At 40.1% G+C, this 18,720-nt stretch overlaps 1 protein-coding gene across 12 annotated transcripts in view; it reads right to left on the bottom strand.

Annotated features, from left to right (window-relative positions):
• The window catches only part of AOPEP (aminopeptidase O (putative)), a 204,205-nt gene that overhangs the window by 14,034 nt on the left and 171,451 nt on the right, over window positions 1-18,720 (bottom strand). For 11 of the 12 annotated variants that reach the window (XR_004500435.1, XR_004500434.1, XR_004500436.1 and 8 more), the window contains one exon: window positions 15,876-15,992. Coding sequence is in view for 6 of the 12 variants with exons in the window: in XM_015653218.3 (XP_015508704.1) it covers window positions 15,876-15,992 (117 nt within the window). In the remaining 6 variants the exon portion in view is untranslated. Of the gene's footprint in view, window positions 1-440; window positions 928-15,875; window positions 15,993-18,720 lie in introns of all 12 variants that reach the window. The other variant, XR_004500438.1, reaches the window with a different exon arrangement.

Below are 18,720 nucleotides of genomic sequence, written 5' to 3'. Positions count from 1 at the left end.
CATATGTCCATATTCATAATGTAAACCTTCAAAACCCTACCCAGCTGCTGGTTCTCCCAGGAGACACTAAATGTTTCTCCAGTAAATCTTCCCAGGCAATCCAGCTTTGTTACAGGGTGTTTCTCATAGCACCAAGCAGCTCCTTGCCTGGGTCAAACTACCCAGACTCAAAACTCAACCATACACCTTTCCTGTCTGTAAGATGAGTTAACCAAACAATATAAACACATTTAAAAGACTGTAGATACCCTTTACTCTGCACATTCTTCCTATAACATAGAAGAACATTCTTCTTAAACAAACAAACAAAAAATCCAAACAGAATTCCTAATGTATTCTGGTATTAACAAGGAGAAACATGAGGAGGAGAAAGGGTCTGTGGTCCCCTCCTGTGATCACTGCTCTTCTACATCTCATGATCCAGCACTTACAGCACTTACCCAGGAGGTAAGCAATCAAGTGCAGCTTCTGTGGTTGCTCATGACCTCAAACTGTGCCTTCAGTGAGAATATTTCAACAGCAGACTATAAAGTATTCTGGGATGGGGCTCTCTTCATACCTCCTGGTGGAGCTTTTCTTTCCCCTGCAGTTATTAAAGTATTTCTTGATCTAAAGGAGGAGTCACAAGATATAAGGGCCCCCATTTCTGAGTACTCTTGATAACAAGTAGACACCTGGCTTAAAGAGCACAGAAGCAAGGTGGCTCCCAGGACAGTTTTCTTGGTCCAACCATTGTAGCTGCATGGAGAGCAGAAAAAAAGTTCTCTCTGTGAAGGCATTGATGTGGTCTTCTTCACATACTAACACCATGTATGAGTGACAGTGCATCATGGCTGGATCATCTGAATTCCAATGGCTCTGGAAAACACAGAACTAAGCAGTGCCTGTTCCTTCCTCCATATGGTTTCTGTCCTTGGCAACCAACATCTATTCAAATAGTTAAAAAGAAAAATATTTGTTGAGTGAGATCTGAGACAGCACACACTTTTCTTTCTCTCTTTTGCTTTTTTCCTTTTCTTTCCCAGGGTGAGTACAAATCCCAGCACATTCCCAGACCTGAAACACTGGCACTTTGCCAGCTGGGGCAGGAGAAGCATGCCTCTTATCCTCAGATTACGCATTTGCCTCCTGTCTGCCCCAAATCCGTGGCAGAGCAAACTGCAGGAGAATCAATGGCTGCTGAAGGACCTTGTGAAACCACCAGCTCAGCCAGTCCTTCTGGCTCCCTGTGACTTGTACAAGACCCCAGAAAGCAAAGCACAGAAATCAAGGCTGGCTCTGCAAGAGGGGCAGGGGGGTCCTTGCACAGTGTGGACTGAAATGTATTGGTTACATTCCTGCCCTCTGCACCATATGGTCTAGCCGTGTTGCCCAAACTGCAGCTAGAACAGTTTCTCAAACACATGCACTACAAAGAAGTAATTTTTCTATGATGCTCCATATCCCTAAGGCTGATTCCACAAACATAAGAATTTAAGTCATTTTAGAGTAGGGTAAAAAAAAAAATAAAAAAAATCAGTTCCCAGCATCTGATCCAATGCTTAGAGAGGCAAGAACAAAATGGGCCCCAATGCTTCACAGCCTAATGAATGAGTCATGTGAACAGGCACTTTCAATAAAACTGTCTCAAAAGGAAATTTCAAAACCAAGCAGCTTGTGGTACGACTGGGCTAACCATACCACATCCTGTGTATGCTCTTCTTGGCTTTTCTTTTCCTCCCAGGAGCAAATACTCAGCGACAAAAATAAGAATTCATTAGTCCTCTTGCAGTTTTCTCTCTGCATGTTTCCCTGTGCTTTTTCTACAGTTCAGAGATTCACTGCATATGTCGTTTTGGCCGGTTACACCGTAAACAATATAAACTAAACCTGAAAAGTAATTCACAGCAATCCATCCTGTTATTGCTGGCAGAAAGCACATAGGACTTTGCTGGATCTGAAGCAACACCTTTAACTGCTCACCCACCCACACACACTCTTACTGGTTTGGCAGCTGCAAGGACCCACATGCTGAAGTTGGAACTGAAATTTATTTTCTCAGCCTGCAATACCAGGGTTAAGAGCTGTCCTCCCAAGTCCAGGACTGATGGCCAAGGACAGGGAGAAGTGGGGCAGAGGAGATGGAGGCCTGCTGACACCTCAGGTTCCTTGTGGATGGATCCTCATTGCTCAGCCATTGTTTTTTCCTCCCACCCTGCTTTTGGAGGTGTTGGGGCTGTCTCCTGTGCCAGCTTTTTAGGCTGAATGAAGTTTGTCACTGTGTTTTGCAACACAATACTCATAGGAGTAGTGCATTTCTGAGGCACAGTCCAGTAACATGAAGACAGAGACACTCAATGTCTCAAGTACAAAATTTAATTTTCATAAGTATCAACAACATTGAGATCTAAGTATTAGCATGTACCTACAAGGAACATTGTGAAGGGATGCTACTGTCAGACAGCAGAGTCCCAAATATAGGACAAAATATAGGAGCAGAAGCTTTTACAAATAATTCCAGGAGTCTGATAGTATCTTTTAATTTCATTTTTTAAAAAAATACATAGTATTGCACAATATTGTTTGTAACTCAAAAATTACCTGCATTTTGACAGCTCAGTGGAAGATAGCAAGACCAAAATTTTGTTTGGTCTGTTTTCAGACAATGCAAGCTGCTGCATGAGATTATTTGAGGGGGGGAAATTTATATAAAATATTCTAATGACACAGCTCTAAGGCAGTCCCTTTGTTTTAGCAACCTGGGCCAAGACCTTTTGGGAAACGGTGCTTGAAGCTGACAGACTAAAGCCATGTAAGGTACCAAATACACAGCTTGGCTTTCAAAAGAAAAGTTCCCAGTGGCATACATACCTGAGAAAACAATATTTTTAAAGATATTCTTAACATGTCTTAAATTAAAGAGATATTAATTGTTTCTGGCCCACATGATCAACATTTTTGACTAATCCATGTTATTCTTCCCTGCCCCACACAGTCAGAGAATCCCAGGATAAAATGTGTTGAAAGGGACTCTAAAGATGATGTAGTTTCAACCCTCCTGCCATGGCAGGGATACCTTCCACTAGATCAAGTTGCTCAAAGCCCCATGCAATCTTGGATGGGGCAACTTCCAGAAATGGGGCATCCACAATTTCTCTGGGCAACCTGTTCCAGTGTCTATCCACTTTTGGATTAAAGAATTTTTTCCTAATATCTAATCTAGGGCTACTCTCAGTTTCAAACCATTCCCCCTTGTCCTGTCACTCTATGCTCTTGCAAATAGCCACTCTCCATCTTTCTTACAGGCTCCCTTCAGGTACAGTTGATTGCAGTTAGGTCACTCCTTCACTTCACTGGGCTGAACAAACCAATTCTTTGGCCTTTCCACACAGTAATCACAGAATCTCACAGAATCACAGCTGAGGAGCCCTTAAGGATAATTGAGTCCAACTCTCAGAGCTGCATACAAGCAAAAAAAATAAATATTTTACTACTGAGGTCTACCCATAAGATTTAGAAAACAAGTAATTTAAACCATGCCTTTATTAAATGGAGAAAAAAGTTAGACTTTACTAAGCTTTTGGTCTGCAGAATGAGAATCTAGCTTCAGGGAAGATGAGTACATTTTGCTAATAGCTGGATCCAATTTAAAAGGCGCCATAAGACAACAGATCTAAATCACTGAACAAAAGCAACATACTTAAAGATCTCAGAAAATGAGATAATTTGAAATAGAGTAGGAGCTATTGTCCAAAAAAATTGAACTTTTATTAAAGGTACGAGGTATCTGTGACCTTTACAAAATACAGGTTCAGATTCTATTGGAAAAATTATTTGAACAACTTGACTCTTAAATGTTAATTAAAGAGTCTCAGAAGTCAGACTCCAGTCTAATTCACAGAGGAAAAAACAGATTTTTTTCAAATAACCAAGCTATACTACAACAGATTAATTTTAATTAACAATAAGGAAACATTCCAAAGCACCAGAATGCTTCTCTGTTTCATCTGAAAGCATTTATCACTGCTCTCTTCCTATCTACAGATAAATTAGATGCAAATATTAGATCATTTTCCTACCTAACTAAGAAAAAAAAATGTTGCTGGGCAATATTTGATCTAAAAACCAGGTTTTACAGTTGCTTGGCATAGAAGAATTACGGTTTAATTTTACACTTCATTTAATGACTTTCGTCCCCCCCATCTTATCTGTAACAGTTTTTCTTTAATACAACAGTGACTTTTCATTCTATATAGTCTGAATTTCATGTGGGCACTCCTATCTTTTATGCCACAGTAAAAACATACTTTAGAAAGTGAATTTGATTTCATTGAAACTTGCCCAAGTGAGGGATGCTGAAGCAGCTCATCAGGAGCAATGAAGCAGCTTTTTGTGTTACAACTGTGTTGACAGACTATCAGTTTGGCAATCTGAAAGAGTGTACTCAATAGCCAAAAAACTACTGGATGCAAACAGAATGGATTCATTCTTTTTACAAGGATTCTGTAATTGTGATTATTGTGTTTGCCAAGTGTTTTTCAGGAGACTGCGTAAAGGAGCTGTCTATCAGCTTAAATTAGCTTTATTTTAGATCAAAAACTGGACTTTTCATAGCATAAGTTTTCTCTCAGGTCTTGTAGTGCTTGCTCTGACAGTACTGCAGAGCCCAAAGAAACCAGAGGATGGCTGGACACACCACCACAGCAGCAGCAATCTTTAAGGCAGTCTTTCTTCCTGAGACCCTCACGGCATCAAGGCTCAGTTAATGTTGTTTCTCACAGTGAAATGCTCTGTTACAGTATAAACCCCTCAATTTTCCAGAGTTATGGACAAAATGATGATAATATTTCAAATTTTAAAAATGGCTTTTGGTAGCCATACTCAGGCTGTATTTTACTTTGAGTAGTGGAATGAACTGCCGTTCAGTAGCTGGACCTGAGGCAGATTGAGCTCATGAAGCTCCACCGTGCTCTGTATTTGACATCACCGATTGTGTAAGCAGCTGTATAAGACATGTTGTAAAGACAGATTGTACACGCAATTCCCGCCACATTGGACCACCTCTTTTCCAGCTGTGCAGCACAGTATGAGTAGCTCAGCCCACTGACACCCCAACAAAAAAACAAAAAAGCATGGTCATTCGGGAAACTCTAAGGCAGTAATGGGCTGGCAGACCAAAGCTTTGTCAGGAGCTAATTGTCACTGTGAGGAGGATTATGAAGAGGTCTAAAATAATTTAAAACCTGGTATATTAACTGGTCATTAAAAAGTAAGTCACTTAAAAGCTAATTTTAGCATATAATTTAGCATTTTAGAATATCAGGCATTAGATTTTGGTAATTTTGGTAGCAATATTCTACTTTCTCAGTTAATTCTACTCCTTCTGATTTATATTTCTGCAGAGATCAAGCACTTGCAGACTATGAAGGATGCTGGTAAGAAAGACATGCAAGCCCCATACTCCTTCCTTCACTCAATAGCACTGATGAAGAGCTGTGGGTAGAGCTCATGCAGCAACCACTATATTTAGTATAAGAAGCACAATCAATATTTGAAAGGCAAATTCTGTTGCCTGGTCATTGGCAGACTGTGGGATAGTTGGCAGCATTTGAATCTGTACCTGTGCTAGTGTGCCCATGGGCCAGGCAGCAATACTTCCACAGTTGTGCAAGCATCCAGCAGCAACAGGTGCCTGCTTGAACCTTCTCACATTTATAAATGTGATTTAGGGACATATATTTTCTTTCTGTCCTTTCTCCTCCCCTCCAAACACATGCTCCTGTTTTAGCGTTCACTCAGTTCTACAGAACACAATGTTAAAAAGTTTACACAGTACCATAGCCTTGCTAAAGAGCAACCTCATCAGCTTCCACAGGCTGTAAACATGACTCCACTTCCACCTGAAAATAAAACATGTATCTCTCCCACAGCCAGCACAGAGGATCTTTTCTACAGGACCAAACAGAAGCCAGGAATCACAAAACATGCTGCTTCAGAAAGCCCAGGGAGAGCAGCAGGCAACCTTGCTGCTCTCCATGATCAGACAGGCATAGCAACCAAAGGATAGCAGTTCAGGACAGGATTCACTCTTGGCAAGATGGCAAATGGCTGAGGACTTGTTTGGAGAAGACAAATGCCCTTTTTTCATCCACTTCAGGCTTACAGCAGAGAGCTGCCAATTACAAACCAGACACACTTCTCCCTATGTGGGCCCCATCTGTGATCAATGACAGCTGTGTTGGTAGGAAAAAAATTTTCCAAAAGAAGTCAGAAAAGGCAAGAGACTAAGAAGCCATGTCTAATCCTTTTTCAAAGGTGGCACTGACTGTGTCTCTCTTTTGATGTCAAAGCTGTCACTGTGAATAAGAGGCTTGGTTGGGATGCTAAATTCTGTAATCTCAATGCTCTTCAGCCTCCTTCTCCTTACCCTGTCTAACAGGAGATGGATACAAAACAGGATGGTCTCCAGCTTTACAGTAGACCAACAAAGTGATGATAGGGAAATGACCCAGAGAACTGTTAGTCAAGAAAAAGGCCACCAGCACAAAAGCAGTGTGACAGCTTCAACAGCACTGTCTGGGAGACCACACTGTCATGGTGCCTGAAGGCTTTTCTCTCCACGTGTGCATTTGCACTGCCACTGTCCCCATGCTGGGGAGAGCAGCTCCTATATCACAGTGCATGTAAGGTAAGGAAACACAGCATGTGAACAAAATTTCAAAAACAAAGGCTTTAAAAAATAAAACTTAATTTAAAACAGAAACACCACTTATACTGGAACCAAATGCTTTCCCTTTGCCTGCATGAAACCAGCATTTTCAGTATTGCCTGCTCAGCATGCTGGAGCACCAGTGCCATTCACAGCTTGCAGCAAGATGAAGATGGCAGAAAAGATGTCAGCATCTGCCTTTTCAACAGTTTCACTGGAGATGTGTGCTGAGCTTTGCTTTGGTGCTGCCAGCTCTCAGGAGCAAGGCTGCCTTCTGGCTGGTGACAGAAGCAATGCTTGTGCCACCTTGTCTGCTCTCAATTCTCACTCCTTCCTTCCCCAGCAGGGTGCTCCCGTGAGTGTGACTGCATGTGTGAAGACACAGTGTGAGGGTGATTATCGAGAGGGTGCTGGGGGGCCAGGAGATCCTGCACCTCAGAGGGAGGAGAAGGAAGACCAGGTCCCAACCAACATCAGAGAGGTACTGCAGGGACAAGCCTCCTGCCTTCAGCAAGGTAAGCTTGGCTTTGGCATGTATACATATCCAAACACATTTTTTGCCAAAATGCACCGACACAGCTGTCTGCCATCTCATATACAGCCCCATCCACAGTCCCTCTGACACCCTACTGAAACACCTACCTACAATAATAGCTAGATTATGGTAGAACATAGAACAGGTTGGGCTGGAAGAGACCTTAAAGATCACGTGTTCCAACCCGCCCACCAGTGGCAGGGATACCTTTCACTAAACCCGGTTGCTCAGAGCTTCATCCAATCTGGCCTTGAACACGGCCATGGAAGGGGCATCCACAGCTTCTCTGGGTGACCTGTGCCAGTGTCTCACCACCCTCACAAGAAAGAATTTCTTCCTAACAGCTAATCTAAACCTGCCCTCTTTCAGTTTGAAGCTGTCACCCCGCGTCCTACCCCAACAGTATCTCTGGAATCTGCAGAAATTTATTTTATATCACCATAGCAGGCAATTCAAACACTTCCCATTACTACTGTCTCTTCTGGCTGTCTCCAGATAGAGTCTGCTCATAATTTTTACCCATATAGTGTCTGCATATGTTTTTCAACACACGTTATTTATATATGCACATAAAAGCATGCTGGGCTTATAAATTCAAGCATTATTGTGGAAAAAAGCACATAAACATATACATCTGATGCAGAAATTCATCTCTGAAGAGTCTGAGATCAAGCACACCAACAGTCTGTTACCAATTATTGTTAAATTGTATCTCCTGTTCAGCAAAAGGAAAGGCTGCTGTAAGTATCAAGGCAACAGTAAGCTATCCCCTTTGCCTACGCCCCTCTCTCCATCTCTCTGCTTATATCTTATCTATCTTGTAACTAAAGGCAAAAAACCCTTTTATCTTTGGTCTCCCACACTGATTGTGGTCAAAACATTTGTTATTTTCAGGCAAGATTACTGTCATACACAGAATCTGGAACTCCATATGAAAATAAGACTCAAATTCTAAGCAATGAACAATATGGCTGTCATTTTTTCCGTAACTTAGATCAGCCAGCCTACTCAGCTCATGCTCACGTCCTTCTAATTTCACATTCCTTAAAACCTGGCTTCCAACTTTCAAAATAATTAAATACAAGATTTTTACTCCGAAGACCTTTTGCATCACTCTCATATGCACTCTCCCTTCTTCAACGCCCAGCAAACATTCTTAGGTGAAAAATACATTGATGTTATAAACTCAGAAGAAATGTGCTCATTCCTGTAATGAGAACATTTCGATTTTTCTCCATGTTTGATAATTTTCAGTCACCTTCTCTACCTCTTTTATTCCGTGCTGCTGGAATACAGTGACGGTTGTTGCTTAGGACAAGGCTTACACCATGTGGAACACAACAAAATTCCTCCTCAGGATCCAAGTGGCACAAGTGTTGAAACTGTAGGACAGCAGACTTTACCCACATGTTATTAAATCAGTGACCCAATGGTGGAATCATATCTGTGTTTAAGAAATGACATCAAAACCTGCACCTTTGAATTGTTCTGCTTCTTGAAGCATTTAGACTTCACAGGACACAGTATATTTTTTTCCAAATCTGTGGTCCTATTAGGCATACTCTGCATTTGCCACCAGACTTTAACCAGGAGTGAGAAGCATTTTATGAGCTATTCGGATAAAGCCTCAAAGTAAGTTTATTTTAAATAAAATTACTTTCAGATTGTTTTTCAGAATTGAAAACCAAAACAAGACAACCAAAAAACCTCCCCAAAAAAAGCAGACCTCAGAGGAACATCCCTATGGCTGATAGCTAGGGAATTTTGTTTGTATTTTAAAAACTACCCTCTCCTTGTCATTGCCACTATGCCAGTGCTATCATATATATGCAAACAGAGTAACCTTTTAAATTTCTTGACAAGGGCAGATGGTTTGTATTACAGCACTGGGTTTGTATTGCCTGACACAGAAATACTGAGTAAAATTTTATATAAAGTAATTGCATTCAATTCAGAAAACCTATAGGACTGACTTCAGAAGCCCAGAGGACCCTACCATTTCATTCTCATTGCTGGACAATAGGACACGAAATTATCTCCAATCCCTTCCTCCACAGATTTTTTGGATAAGCAGTAAAAAAATTGCCAAACCAACCCAGCTGCATTTTTGGTTCCCTCTTACCATCAGCTTTCCCTGCTTTCCAAGTCTCGCTAAATTTTTAGGCTGCCAGACAGAGGAAATTAAGTCCAAAACTGGCTAGAAAAATCAGGGGTGATAAGTGAAGAGCACCAGTAATGGCAGCAGTCAGGACACAAAAACTCCTGCTCATGCCACCCAGAAGCCACTGAGATCACTTGGAACAAGCGTATTGCTGTTGGCTCCTGGAGGGGTGTGGGACCAGGAGTGCTGACTGGTGCAAAGCTATTTCCAGTGCTCCATAAATCTCGTGCTCTGATCGTGCCCTTCAGCTAATGCTGACAGAGGGATTTTCTGTTCTTCTCAAGTGGCTGGAAAAGCCCCCTACTTCACATGCAGAAACAAAACAAACCCAAAGTACAGCTACTCAATATTATCCTTCAGCCAGTCTTACAAATTTTTCTCAACACATCCACTCAGTCACACTGGGCACATGAGCCAGGGTGAGTCTCATGGGATGACTCTCATGGCTGTCACTGGAAGTTTTCCCCTCATCTTGTTCCAATTTTCTCAGCTTCACACTGAATTTTGGACCTCATCTTTGGGAAGCAAGTGCCACCTTCCTAGAACCTACCTCCTTTCGTTGGGAAAAAAATTCAGCTCCTGCAAATGCATGCTTTTGAAAAATTAACCAATATCAATACCAACCAAAGAGACTGCAAATTGCATTTAGATGCAAAATGAACAAGAACATGAAACAGAGTGAAGGCCCAAAATTTTTCAAGATCACAGAGGACATTTTGCAAGTGGCTACGGCTTCAGTCAAGACATTTATCAGCAGTGAGGACAGTCTACAATATACCCTGAAATTAGTTCTTTTTTCTAGTGAAAACAGGAAAGGCATTCTATGACAGATATCCAATGCTAGGATTTGCACAAGGAAGTCGGAGAAGTAGAGCAAGGAAAAGAGACAGTATTTCTATAAGGATGTGTGTCAAAAGCACCTGACTGATAATAGTAAAGAGATTTCACTTTGTGAAAACACATATTTCTTCTTTCTTTTCCATTTAATGAAGTTACTGCCTCAGTAATGGTTGAGTGTTCAAAACTCAGATATGATTTATTCCAGAAACAAATTTACCATGCAGGCCAATTCATCTACAGAGCCTTTTCTAGGTTCCTTATTATTCTTTTCTAGATTCCTTGTATCAAGTTCCTCCTGATGTGCTAATTGCAATTCAATTGCAAATAAAAAAAAATATTCAGTGTAACCATACCTATGGTATGCTCTAACTGAAACATTCAGAAAGGAAAAGGCAGGTGAAATTTATTTTGCGCTCCTGGTAAATTTTCACAGCAGATTTCTAAGTCCTGCAAAACATACTGTATTATCCAAAATCCTGACTTGAACTGAAACTGAATAATAAACTGTATATTTAAATATTAAATAAATATAGAAACTGTTTTTCCTTTTGCAGAAAAATCCCAAATTCACTAGAAAGCAAAGCCCTGTAATCAGCTCAAGCTGTCACCCTTTTTATCTACTGATTTGGTGTTTCATACCAAGAATGACATCAGTTAAGGAAAAGAACCATGGCTCTCCCTCTGTGCTTGCAATGCCACTGTCTGAAATATGCCTACCTGTTGCTACACAGTATAGTCAAAAAGGACGGACAAGCCTGTGGAGGTATCTGCAACACATTACTAATTGTGTTGTACTCAGAAGCTGGAGACTGCTTCTGAGTCCCTGTCCCAAGGGAGGACTGGCCCGGTGGCTGTGCTGAAAGGAAAGCTCTCCAAGTGCCTTCTGCAAGTGCGCAGTGACCTTCCCCAAGCAGTTCCCTTTTCTCACACAGTTTTATGTGCTCTGTTCCATAAGTGTGACTTCAAACAATGCCCATCCACAATCAGCAGGACAGCTGAATTATGCAACCTGAGAATGTGCTCAGCTCAACACAGTCACCATCAGATGGGAAATGACAAGAACTCATTTGTACTTCCATGTCTGCCAGCTTTTCACAGGCTAGGAAAAACCAATGAATCAAAGTTATTTTGTCCTAACACAATTCTCACCACTTCTAGGATGCCAAGCACCTTCAATGGTTTGTGGTAGCGTGACTGCATTTCTGTCAGTGAAATAAGATGCCACCATTTTATAGCCTTGGTCTCACAGACAGACCTCATGCACAATGAAGTACTTGTGTGAGAATGACTTTATGCCAACCACATGACTGATGATATTATGATCTTAACTCATTTTACTCACATTTACTGCAGAAAGAGTTCTAGTTTCTCTTCTCTCTCCAAAATATGCCATATTTGATCCCAAATACAGGGAAAGCATTATGTAAGTGAAGAACATTTCAGTCAACTTGCTGAGACAAGGATAACCAACAAAGCAACTTTCCATATGCTGTGCAGGCAAGATAAAAGAGATATCTACAGTAGGAAAGGAAGGAAAGCTAACTCTACAGTACAGTAAAAAATCTGGGGAAATACACCATAAATATTTCTGCTTCATCCACATCCTGTAGTTTTTATCACCACTTCTTACATAATTCAGCAACAAGTAAAACCCTCTTGCAGAATATTGTCAGGTCTTAAAGAAGACTGAAAGTGTCACACCCACTGTTCTTCTCTGATGGCTGTGATCTTCCTGTCACATTTTTCACTACTCTGCAGGCCACTCAGCCACTCTGTGACCTTGTGTGCCCACAAATTACAGGCATCTGACCAAGTGAAGAACAGAAATAAGGGGAGTAATCTGAGAGCTCCTCTAGCTAAGGGATTCATTGAGTGTTAGCTCAGATCTCACAGTGTTGTCTTTTGTAAATTACTGACTCTACTTTATTTATATCTAAGTTCTCAATGAGATAAGATTGCACTGTCATATCAGAAAGGATGTCATCAAGGTTAGACAGATTTAAAAAAATACTAGCCACCCAAAACTTTCCATGTAGATCAACTCTCTACATTCTACCAGACGCTAGATATTGAATAAATGAAACAGCTGCACACAACAGCCACCTTGGAAAGAAAAAAACCAAAACCAACCCCAGACCCGCTTTAAATTTCATTATCCTACTGTGCTGTCTGATGGCAACTGTGGATGCTGCTTTATAACATATCCCATTTCTCCCTAGCCAGCTGAACTTCCAGCTGGACTGTGTCATGTTCAAAATGCAGCCAGTTTCTATAATGCTCCTCTTGGATGCAAGATGTGGTATGTCATGGAGATGTAGCCTGCGTATGAGTTATTTTGTTATGTAGTGGGAAGCAGCACACCAAGATAGGGGAACAGGAAGATAAAATTGAGGACACAATCATTCTTCCATGGAATTGCTTTCCACTTGTCTGATACCACTTGTCTGAGCCAAGGGACAGAGAGAAGAATAGAAAAATGGCTTTAAAAGTTGAAACCTTCATTGCTTTCAAAACAAAGATCTCTTGGATATTCTTAATTCAAATAGGTCAGACCAATTAATTTAATCTTTTGAAAGCAAACTTGTAGTTTTGTGTTTTCTCAGATGTTCCAAGGTTTGAGGAGAAAATGGAAAATTAAATAATTATTTGTTACAGAAGTGGACTGCAAAAAGCGGAAAGGAGTCACAAATTTTGCAATTTGGCAGATGCCCTACAAGCCTCTCTTGGCATCCAAGACTAGGCGCAGACCAGTCTGAAATGTGATTAAGCCATCTGCAGTTCTGGCTCTTGCGGCTCAAAAGTTATACATTATGGATCACAAATATGTTACTTAACCTATGATTTATTCTTTGTTTGTTAAAAGAAGCACTCAAATCAGTGTCTGTCTTAGAAGGGAGATAAACAATGAGCCTGAGTATCTGCATTGGAACCTAATTTGAGAGAGGATGGGAACTACACTGAGTAGCTGAGGAGATCTCTTCAACAGAGATCAACCTTTATATTCCAGGCCAAGGCTTCCTCTGACCTTTCTCCTCTCCCGACTGATACAAAGGAATCAAAACAAGGCAGATAACTTGCTGCAAATCCTCTACTCCTTTCTGAAGAATCTGTGTCCACAGGTTGTTAGGTCTGGATGTGTACATGGTAACAAATGGTCAGGAGTACCAAACAGTGCTGTTGGCAGCTTCCAGTGACTGGGGACAGACACGGACTTTGCTGTGGGCAGGTGCAGACGCCACCAAGTATGCAATGCTTTACTAAAAGAAGGCTGGTCAGTTTTAAAGTCAATATAAAGATGCTTCAGTGATATAGACAGAAAAGCTTTAAGAAATATGAACAAGGACCTTCCATGCTATACTTGTGCAGGACAGAAGGACTCCCAGTAATAATCTTCAAAATAATTATGTACAGACTTTAAGACCAAACTTTGCTTTTTTCATATTTTCACAAAGTCTTTTGTGTACCCTTTTCCACTATTGGCACTATCATTGCTTATCCCTACTGGAAGATGATTGTGAATTTAAACATTGCTTTTCAAAAACAAGACAACAAGTTTATTTCTTAACTTTCTGCTGCTGGATGAAACACAGCTGATAACCTAATTTCCAAAAATCCTGGAATAAACCCTCTGACACTGACAGTTTTCTTCCTTTTATTGGCCTGCCTGCAAGTTTTTTATGTTTTTATTTTTAAAAATTCATTTCTGATGTTTAGTTACTGAGAACATTTGAACTCCAGTAGCACAACAGGATCACTATAAGTGATTTGTGTCTTCACAAATTAAATCTAGATAAGAACAGGCTCAGACTGCAATTCTTTGTCCTGGGGTTACAAGAACAAAAATCCTCTGTGCACATACATGAGAATGAGGCACAAATAGTCTGTTCTACATGTAGGTGAGGCCATGGAAGCTAGTTCCCTATTAAGAACTGTAGGTGTCTGGGATCCGATGACTGGTAAAATGCTAAAAGTAATGTTATCTTAGTCATACTTCTAAGTGAGTTGTCTTGCTAAACCCTTGGTTTTTACCTTGTAAAATAAAATGGAGATTACATTCATTTTATAGAGGTCCTAATCTTGTGGGTTTGTGGAATTTTTTCACAAGAAGTATTCTGACAGACTGTGTACTTTTCAAGTACTGCAAGGAAAAAAGAAAGCATGCAAGTGAAAAAGGAAAAACCTGAGAAACTGAAGCCTGTGGCCTGGCGCTTACAATTCACAGGCATGAAACAGCAACAACAACATAGCTATTGCTTTGATCTATCTCCCTGTTAATTCCTCTTCCCATAATAGAACCACTGACATTTCACTGGTATTCAGATGTGATTAAAATATATTCTAATGCCTATAAATAGAAATGTTGGTTCAAGTACTAATTAAAAACAAATCTGGCATTTGGAAAACTGGATCAACAAAAAGTGAAAAGGTGCAGTAAATAGCAGCAATTGAAATGTTCTTTTTTGGTTGCTTTTTGTGTTTTTTTTCTGAGAAAAAGATAGAAAAAGAACGACTGCTCTATCAGTCTTCATGTTAAAATTTGGAATTCCAAGTCTTCCCAAGCATCCACACAGCAACTGCAGCATAAGAGAGAAAGATTTTGCTCTCTTTCAATTCTAGTAACTGCCACAAAGTTCCAACTATAACAAGGTAAGTCAGGCACACTTTCTGCAACCTTCTGCAAGGTAGTTTTTAAATAAACAGGAGCCAAATATTAAGTTCACCATATTCCTTCATTGCACAGAGTTTGACTGTATGCTACGTCATAATTAACCCTTGCTTTATATATATATTCATACATATATACACATGCAGATACGTGCACACACACACACACACATCTATCTGTACACATCCTTTATTTTCATCACTGATTGCAATTTCTTACCTCCCCTCCTGAATACTACATACTTGAAGGAAAGGCTTGTTGCAAGGGTGCTTGCAGCCACTACTTCTGCTGCCTTAATTGTCAGAACCCTCACAGCTCGAGAAGACCGTGGGACATAAGAGTCCTCATTGCACGTGGTAATAAAGATTTACTGGTTTGCTTCCCAAACATATAAAGCACTCTGGAGCAGGGATGCTACCCTTTACAATATCATATAAAACAGTGTTTTCCTCAGGGGCTATTAATGTCACTAGGGCTTACTAGAACCAACTGTAAAAAACATTAAATTAAGGCCCCAAACCAGAAATCACCACAGTCTCTCTGAAAAGCTAACTTTCCTAAATCTTGAGTGAGACTTTGGAGCATGCAATGAGGAACAATACAAACTGACAACGGGGAAGAGTAATTTTAGACTATAACAGACATGATTACACTTGGAGACAATATCACAATGAAAACAAACTGGGTTCCACTACACAGAAAAACGTAGTGAAAAATTGAACACCTGAACAAATATGCTCCCTAAGGTACAAAATAGTTTGGACATCTGGGCTGTGCTGTGATTTACTACCACAGCACGCAAAACACACCTGAACTTACACAAAATACACAGAAATACTGAGTCGTTACAGCCCATGAAGGTGCAACAATACTGGAGTTAAGATCATCAAATTTCAGATTCAGACATAGAAAAAGAAGAAATGCAATGAGCCTGGCTCCTAGTGGAACAGTCATTCCTAGTCAACAGCACAGTGGCGTGACTTACCTCAGCATCTTGCTCCCGGAGCTGGTATGTTCTCTCCAAGCACTGCAATATTCTGGGACACAATGTCTTCTCCTCCAAGAGGGACTCCAGAAGTAAGACCAGCTGGTCAGGGAGAAGCTATAAGAAAAATAAATGCCATGTGTGAATGAACATATGTACTGGGTGAGCAATGTAAATGGAAACAAACCAAAGAGGACAAGACTGATAACCTGCGTAGTTCCAGCATACGCTTAAAATACAACTTGGACCTCTAGCTGGTTTCTGAAAAAATGTCAGGGTTTATGTGTCTGTGTTCTGAAAGACTGTGCTGGGGCACAATTAGGACTCATTTTCCATGGTTTCCATTGCTATGGTTAGGTCAGATCTAAAACATGCTTATATTATTGAAATATAATCATTGCTTAATAAATAAGATTTTTATGGAATATATAAAATAAGTAATTCTATTTTGTTTGGGTTTGGAAGAAATAAAAAGAGAATAATTTACAGTGCACTATTTGAGGAATCAGCAAGACATTAATATATAATTTTTTAGAGTGACATTTTTATCTGATATACAAGCATTTGCATGGTATGTTTACAGTGAACAAAGAAACACAACATAAAGAAGCAACCCACCAAACAATTGTTCTAAAACACATTTTGAGGCATATTGTATTGCAATGAGTCACAAACCAGCCATTCTTTCATGGGAAATATGCATGAATGTTGTATTTCTGGCACACACAGTATAGCATCTATACATGGATATATAATCAGTAGATAGTTACTTGACTCCAGAATCTATCATTTTGACTAGAACCTAATGTAACCTAAAAGAAAAAAAACAGCACAGGAACTCTGTTGTAGCCAGTGCTTAAGTGCTCTGTTTAATAGGCTTGTTGGATGAACAAATAAATAATTCAAACAGAGCTCAGAGAGAAATTGCAGCAGCTGCCAGGAAACATCTACTGGAAATTCAGACTCTAAGGTGATCAGTCAGAAGTTCGTTATATGGCCCAAAACTTTCCCCCCTATTCATCATTGCACCAGGGAAGGAAAGGGGAAGGGAAAAGAGTATCAGTAAAGCTTTTGCATACGAAAAGAAACCAACCCTGCTCACTTTTAATGATCTTGAGACAGATTAAAGAAAAAAAGACATCCTGTTACTTTGACAGTACTTCCAGCTTTCATCACATTTGGTCATTTTCTGTTCCCACCTCACTGCTTGCCCAAGTCTGTTTTGCTGCATCAATGCACTAAGCAGGGATGAAATGAAGTCAGCTATAGGAAATTCCTCTTCCAACAACACATCCCACAGCCAAGGGCTGCTTATGTGGACTGAACAAGACTGCATCCTTGATCTCTGATAGCAAGTCCATGAAGATATCAAGGATCTTCTGGTTAAGTCTTAATCTGTAAAATACCTACATTAATAACTAATTTAGCAACATGACATTTTCTTTCCTTTTAGACTGCTTAGTACCTAAATCAGAATAAAGAGGGAAGGAGATCTCTAGTATGATAATGCTTTGGTTTCTTTGCATTTTGATTTCCTTACGTTTTTTTATTAGTAAAGTTAGTTGTATTCCTGAAGGCTGAAAATAACTCACATCTTACTAGCTCACAGTGGAACATTTTGTAAGTAATACCAAAGCCTGACAATCAAATTGTATCCTTAAAACTGGCCAGGTATTTAAAAATACTGAATATTTCATTTCAGGACAACTACTAAAATGGCAGCTTAAATACTTATTATGGAGTCCAACAGCAGCTGCCAGGGGGTTGGTGAGACAAGTTAAAAAATACAATGGGGAAAGCTTCTGGGAAGTGGCTCTACTCGGAATTGGAATTCTGAACACTAATAAAATACAGAATTTTGCAGAACACCACACAAAGAAAGGTTACTTCTGATTTAGAAAGTTTTCCCTGCTAACTAAAAAGAGGAGAACAATACTAAATTTGTAGAAACTATAGAACAGCTGCTTGAATACATAGGTACAGAACAGCTGAGTTTTTAATAATATATCTCCAGTATAATTGCTATACAGATTCACCCACAGAAAGCTATTGTTTAAGGTAGCAGTACAGAATCTCATTGAGGCCAACAAAAGAGCAGCAGTAGAGCAGTAGCCATGTCCTTAATTTATGTCTGTCTAGTTCTGCATCATGGCTGAAGTTTTTTTCAGAATTATAGGTTAAACACCTATCAATTTAGATTTGATAGTCAGTAAAACAAACCAACCAACCCCCAATAAAACAAACAAATAAACAATGCCAAGGGTTCACAAAGTGTTTGGACAATGCTGTCAGGCATATGGTATGATTATTGAAGTGTCTTGTACAAGGCCAGGAATTGGACTCGATGATTCTTATGGGCCCCCTCAAACGCAGCATCTTTTATGATTCTATAAATGAGACCACGGATTCTGCTATTTTCCCACGTTCCAGCTGCCCAGGATGTACCTTACATACCAGTTTCCATCTATCTCATGCATTAATTGCAGTCCAAGGCAGGAGCTGGGAAACACCAGCAGAGAGGGCGGGTCGCTGGCAGGGGAACGCTGGCAGATCTCTCCCCGCAGCGGCACTAGTGGGCGCAGCTATTACAGTTTGTTCTCCGACTTGTTTATAACACAAAAAGAGGAATCATCTACACTTTTACCCTTTCAATAGAAGAGACTCTGCCTAAAACCCCATCTTAGGCCGAGAGACAGAAAATTCGACTAGTTTCATGACAGAGGCTGCTACAAAATTCATTCAGGAGTGCAGACATTTTCTTTTTCCCAAACACAACAGGAGTATCATTCTCACCAAAGCATTCTTTCAGTGGTTACAAATAACCATCAAAAAATTGGACTTGAAT

Source organism: Parus major, chromosome Z (genome assembly GCF_001522545.3).
Source record: "Parus major isolate Abel chromosome Z, Parus_major1.1, whole genome shotgun sequence".
NCBI lineage: Eukaryota > Metazoa > Chordata > Aves > Passeriformes > Paridae > Parus > Parus major.
Note: the sequence above shows the minus strand (reverse complement) of the source record. Positions and strands in the feature narration are given on the sequence as shown.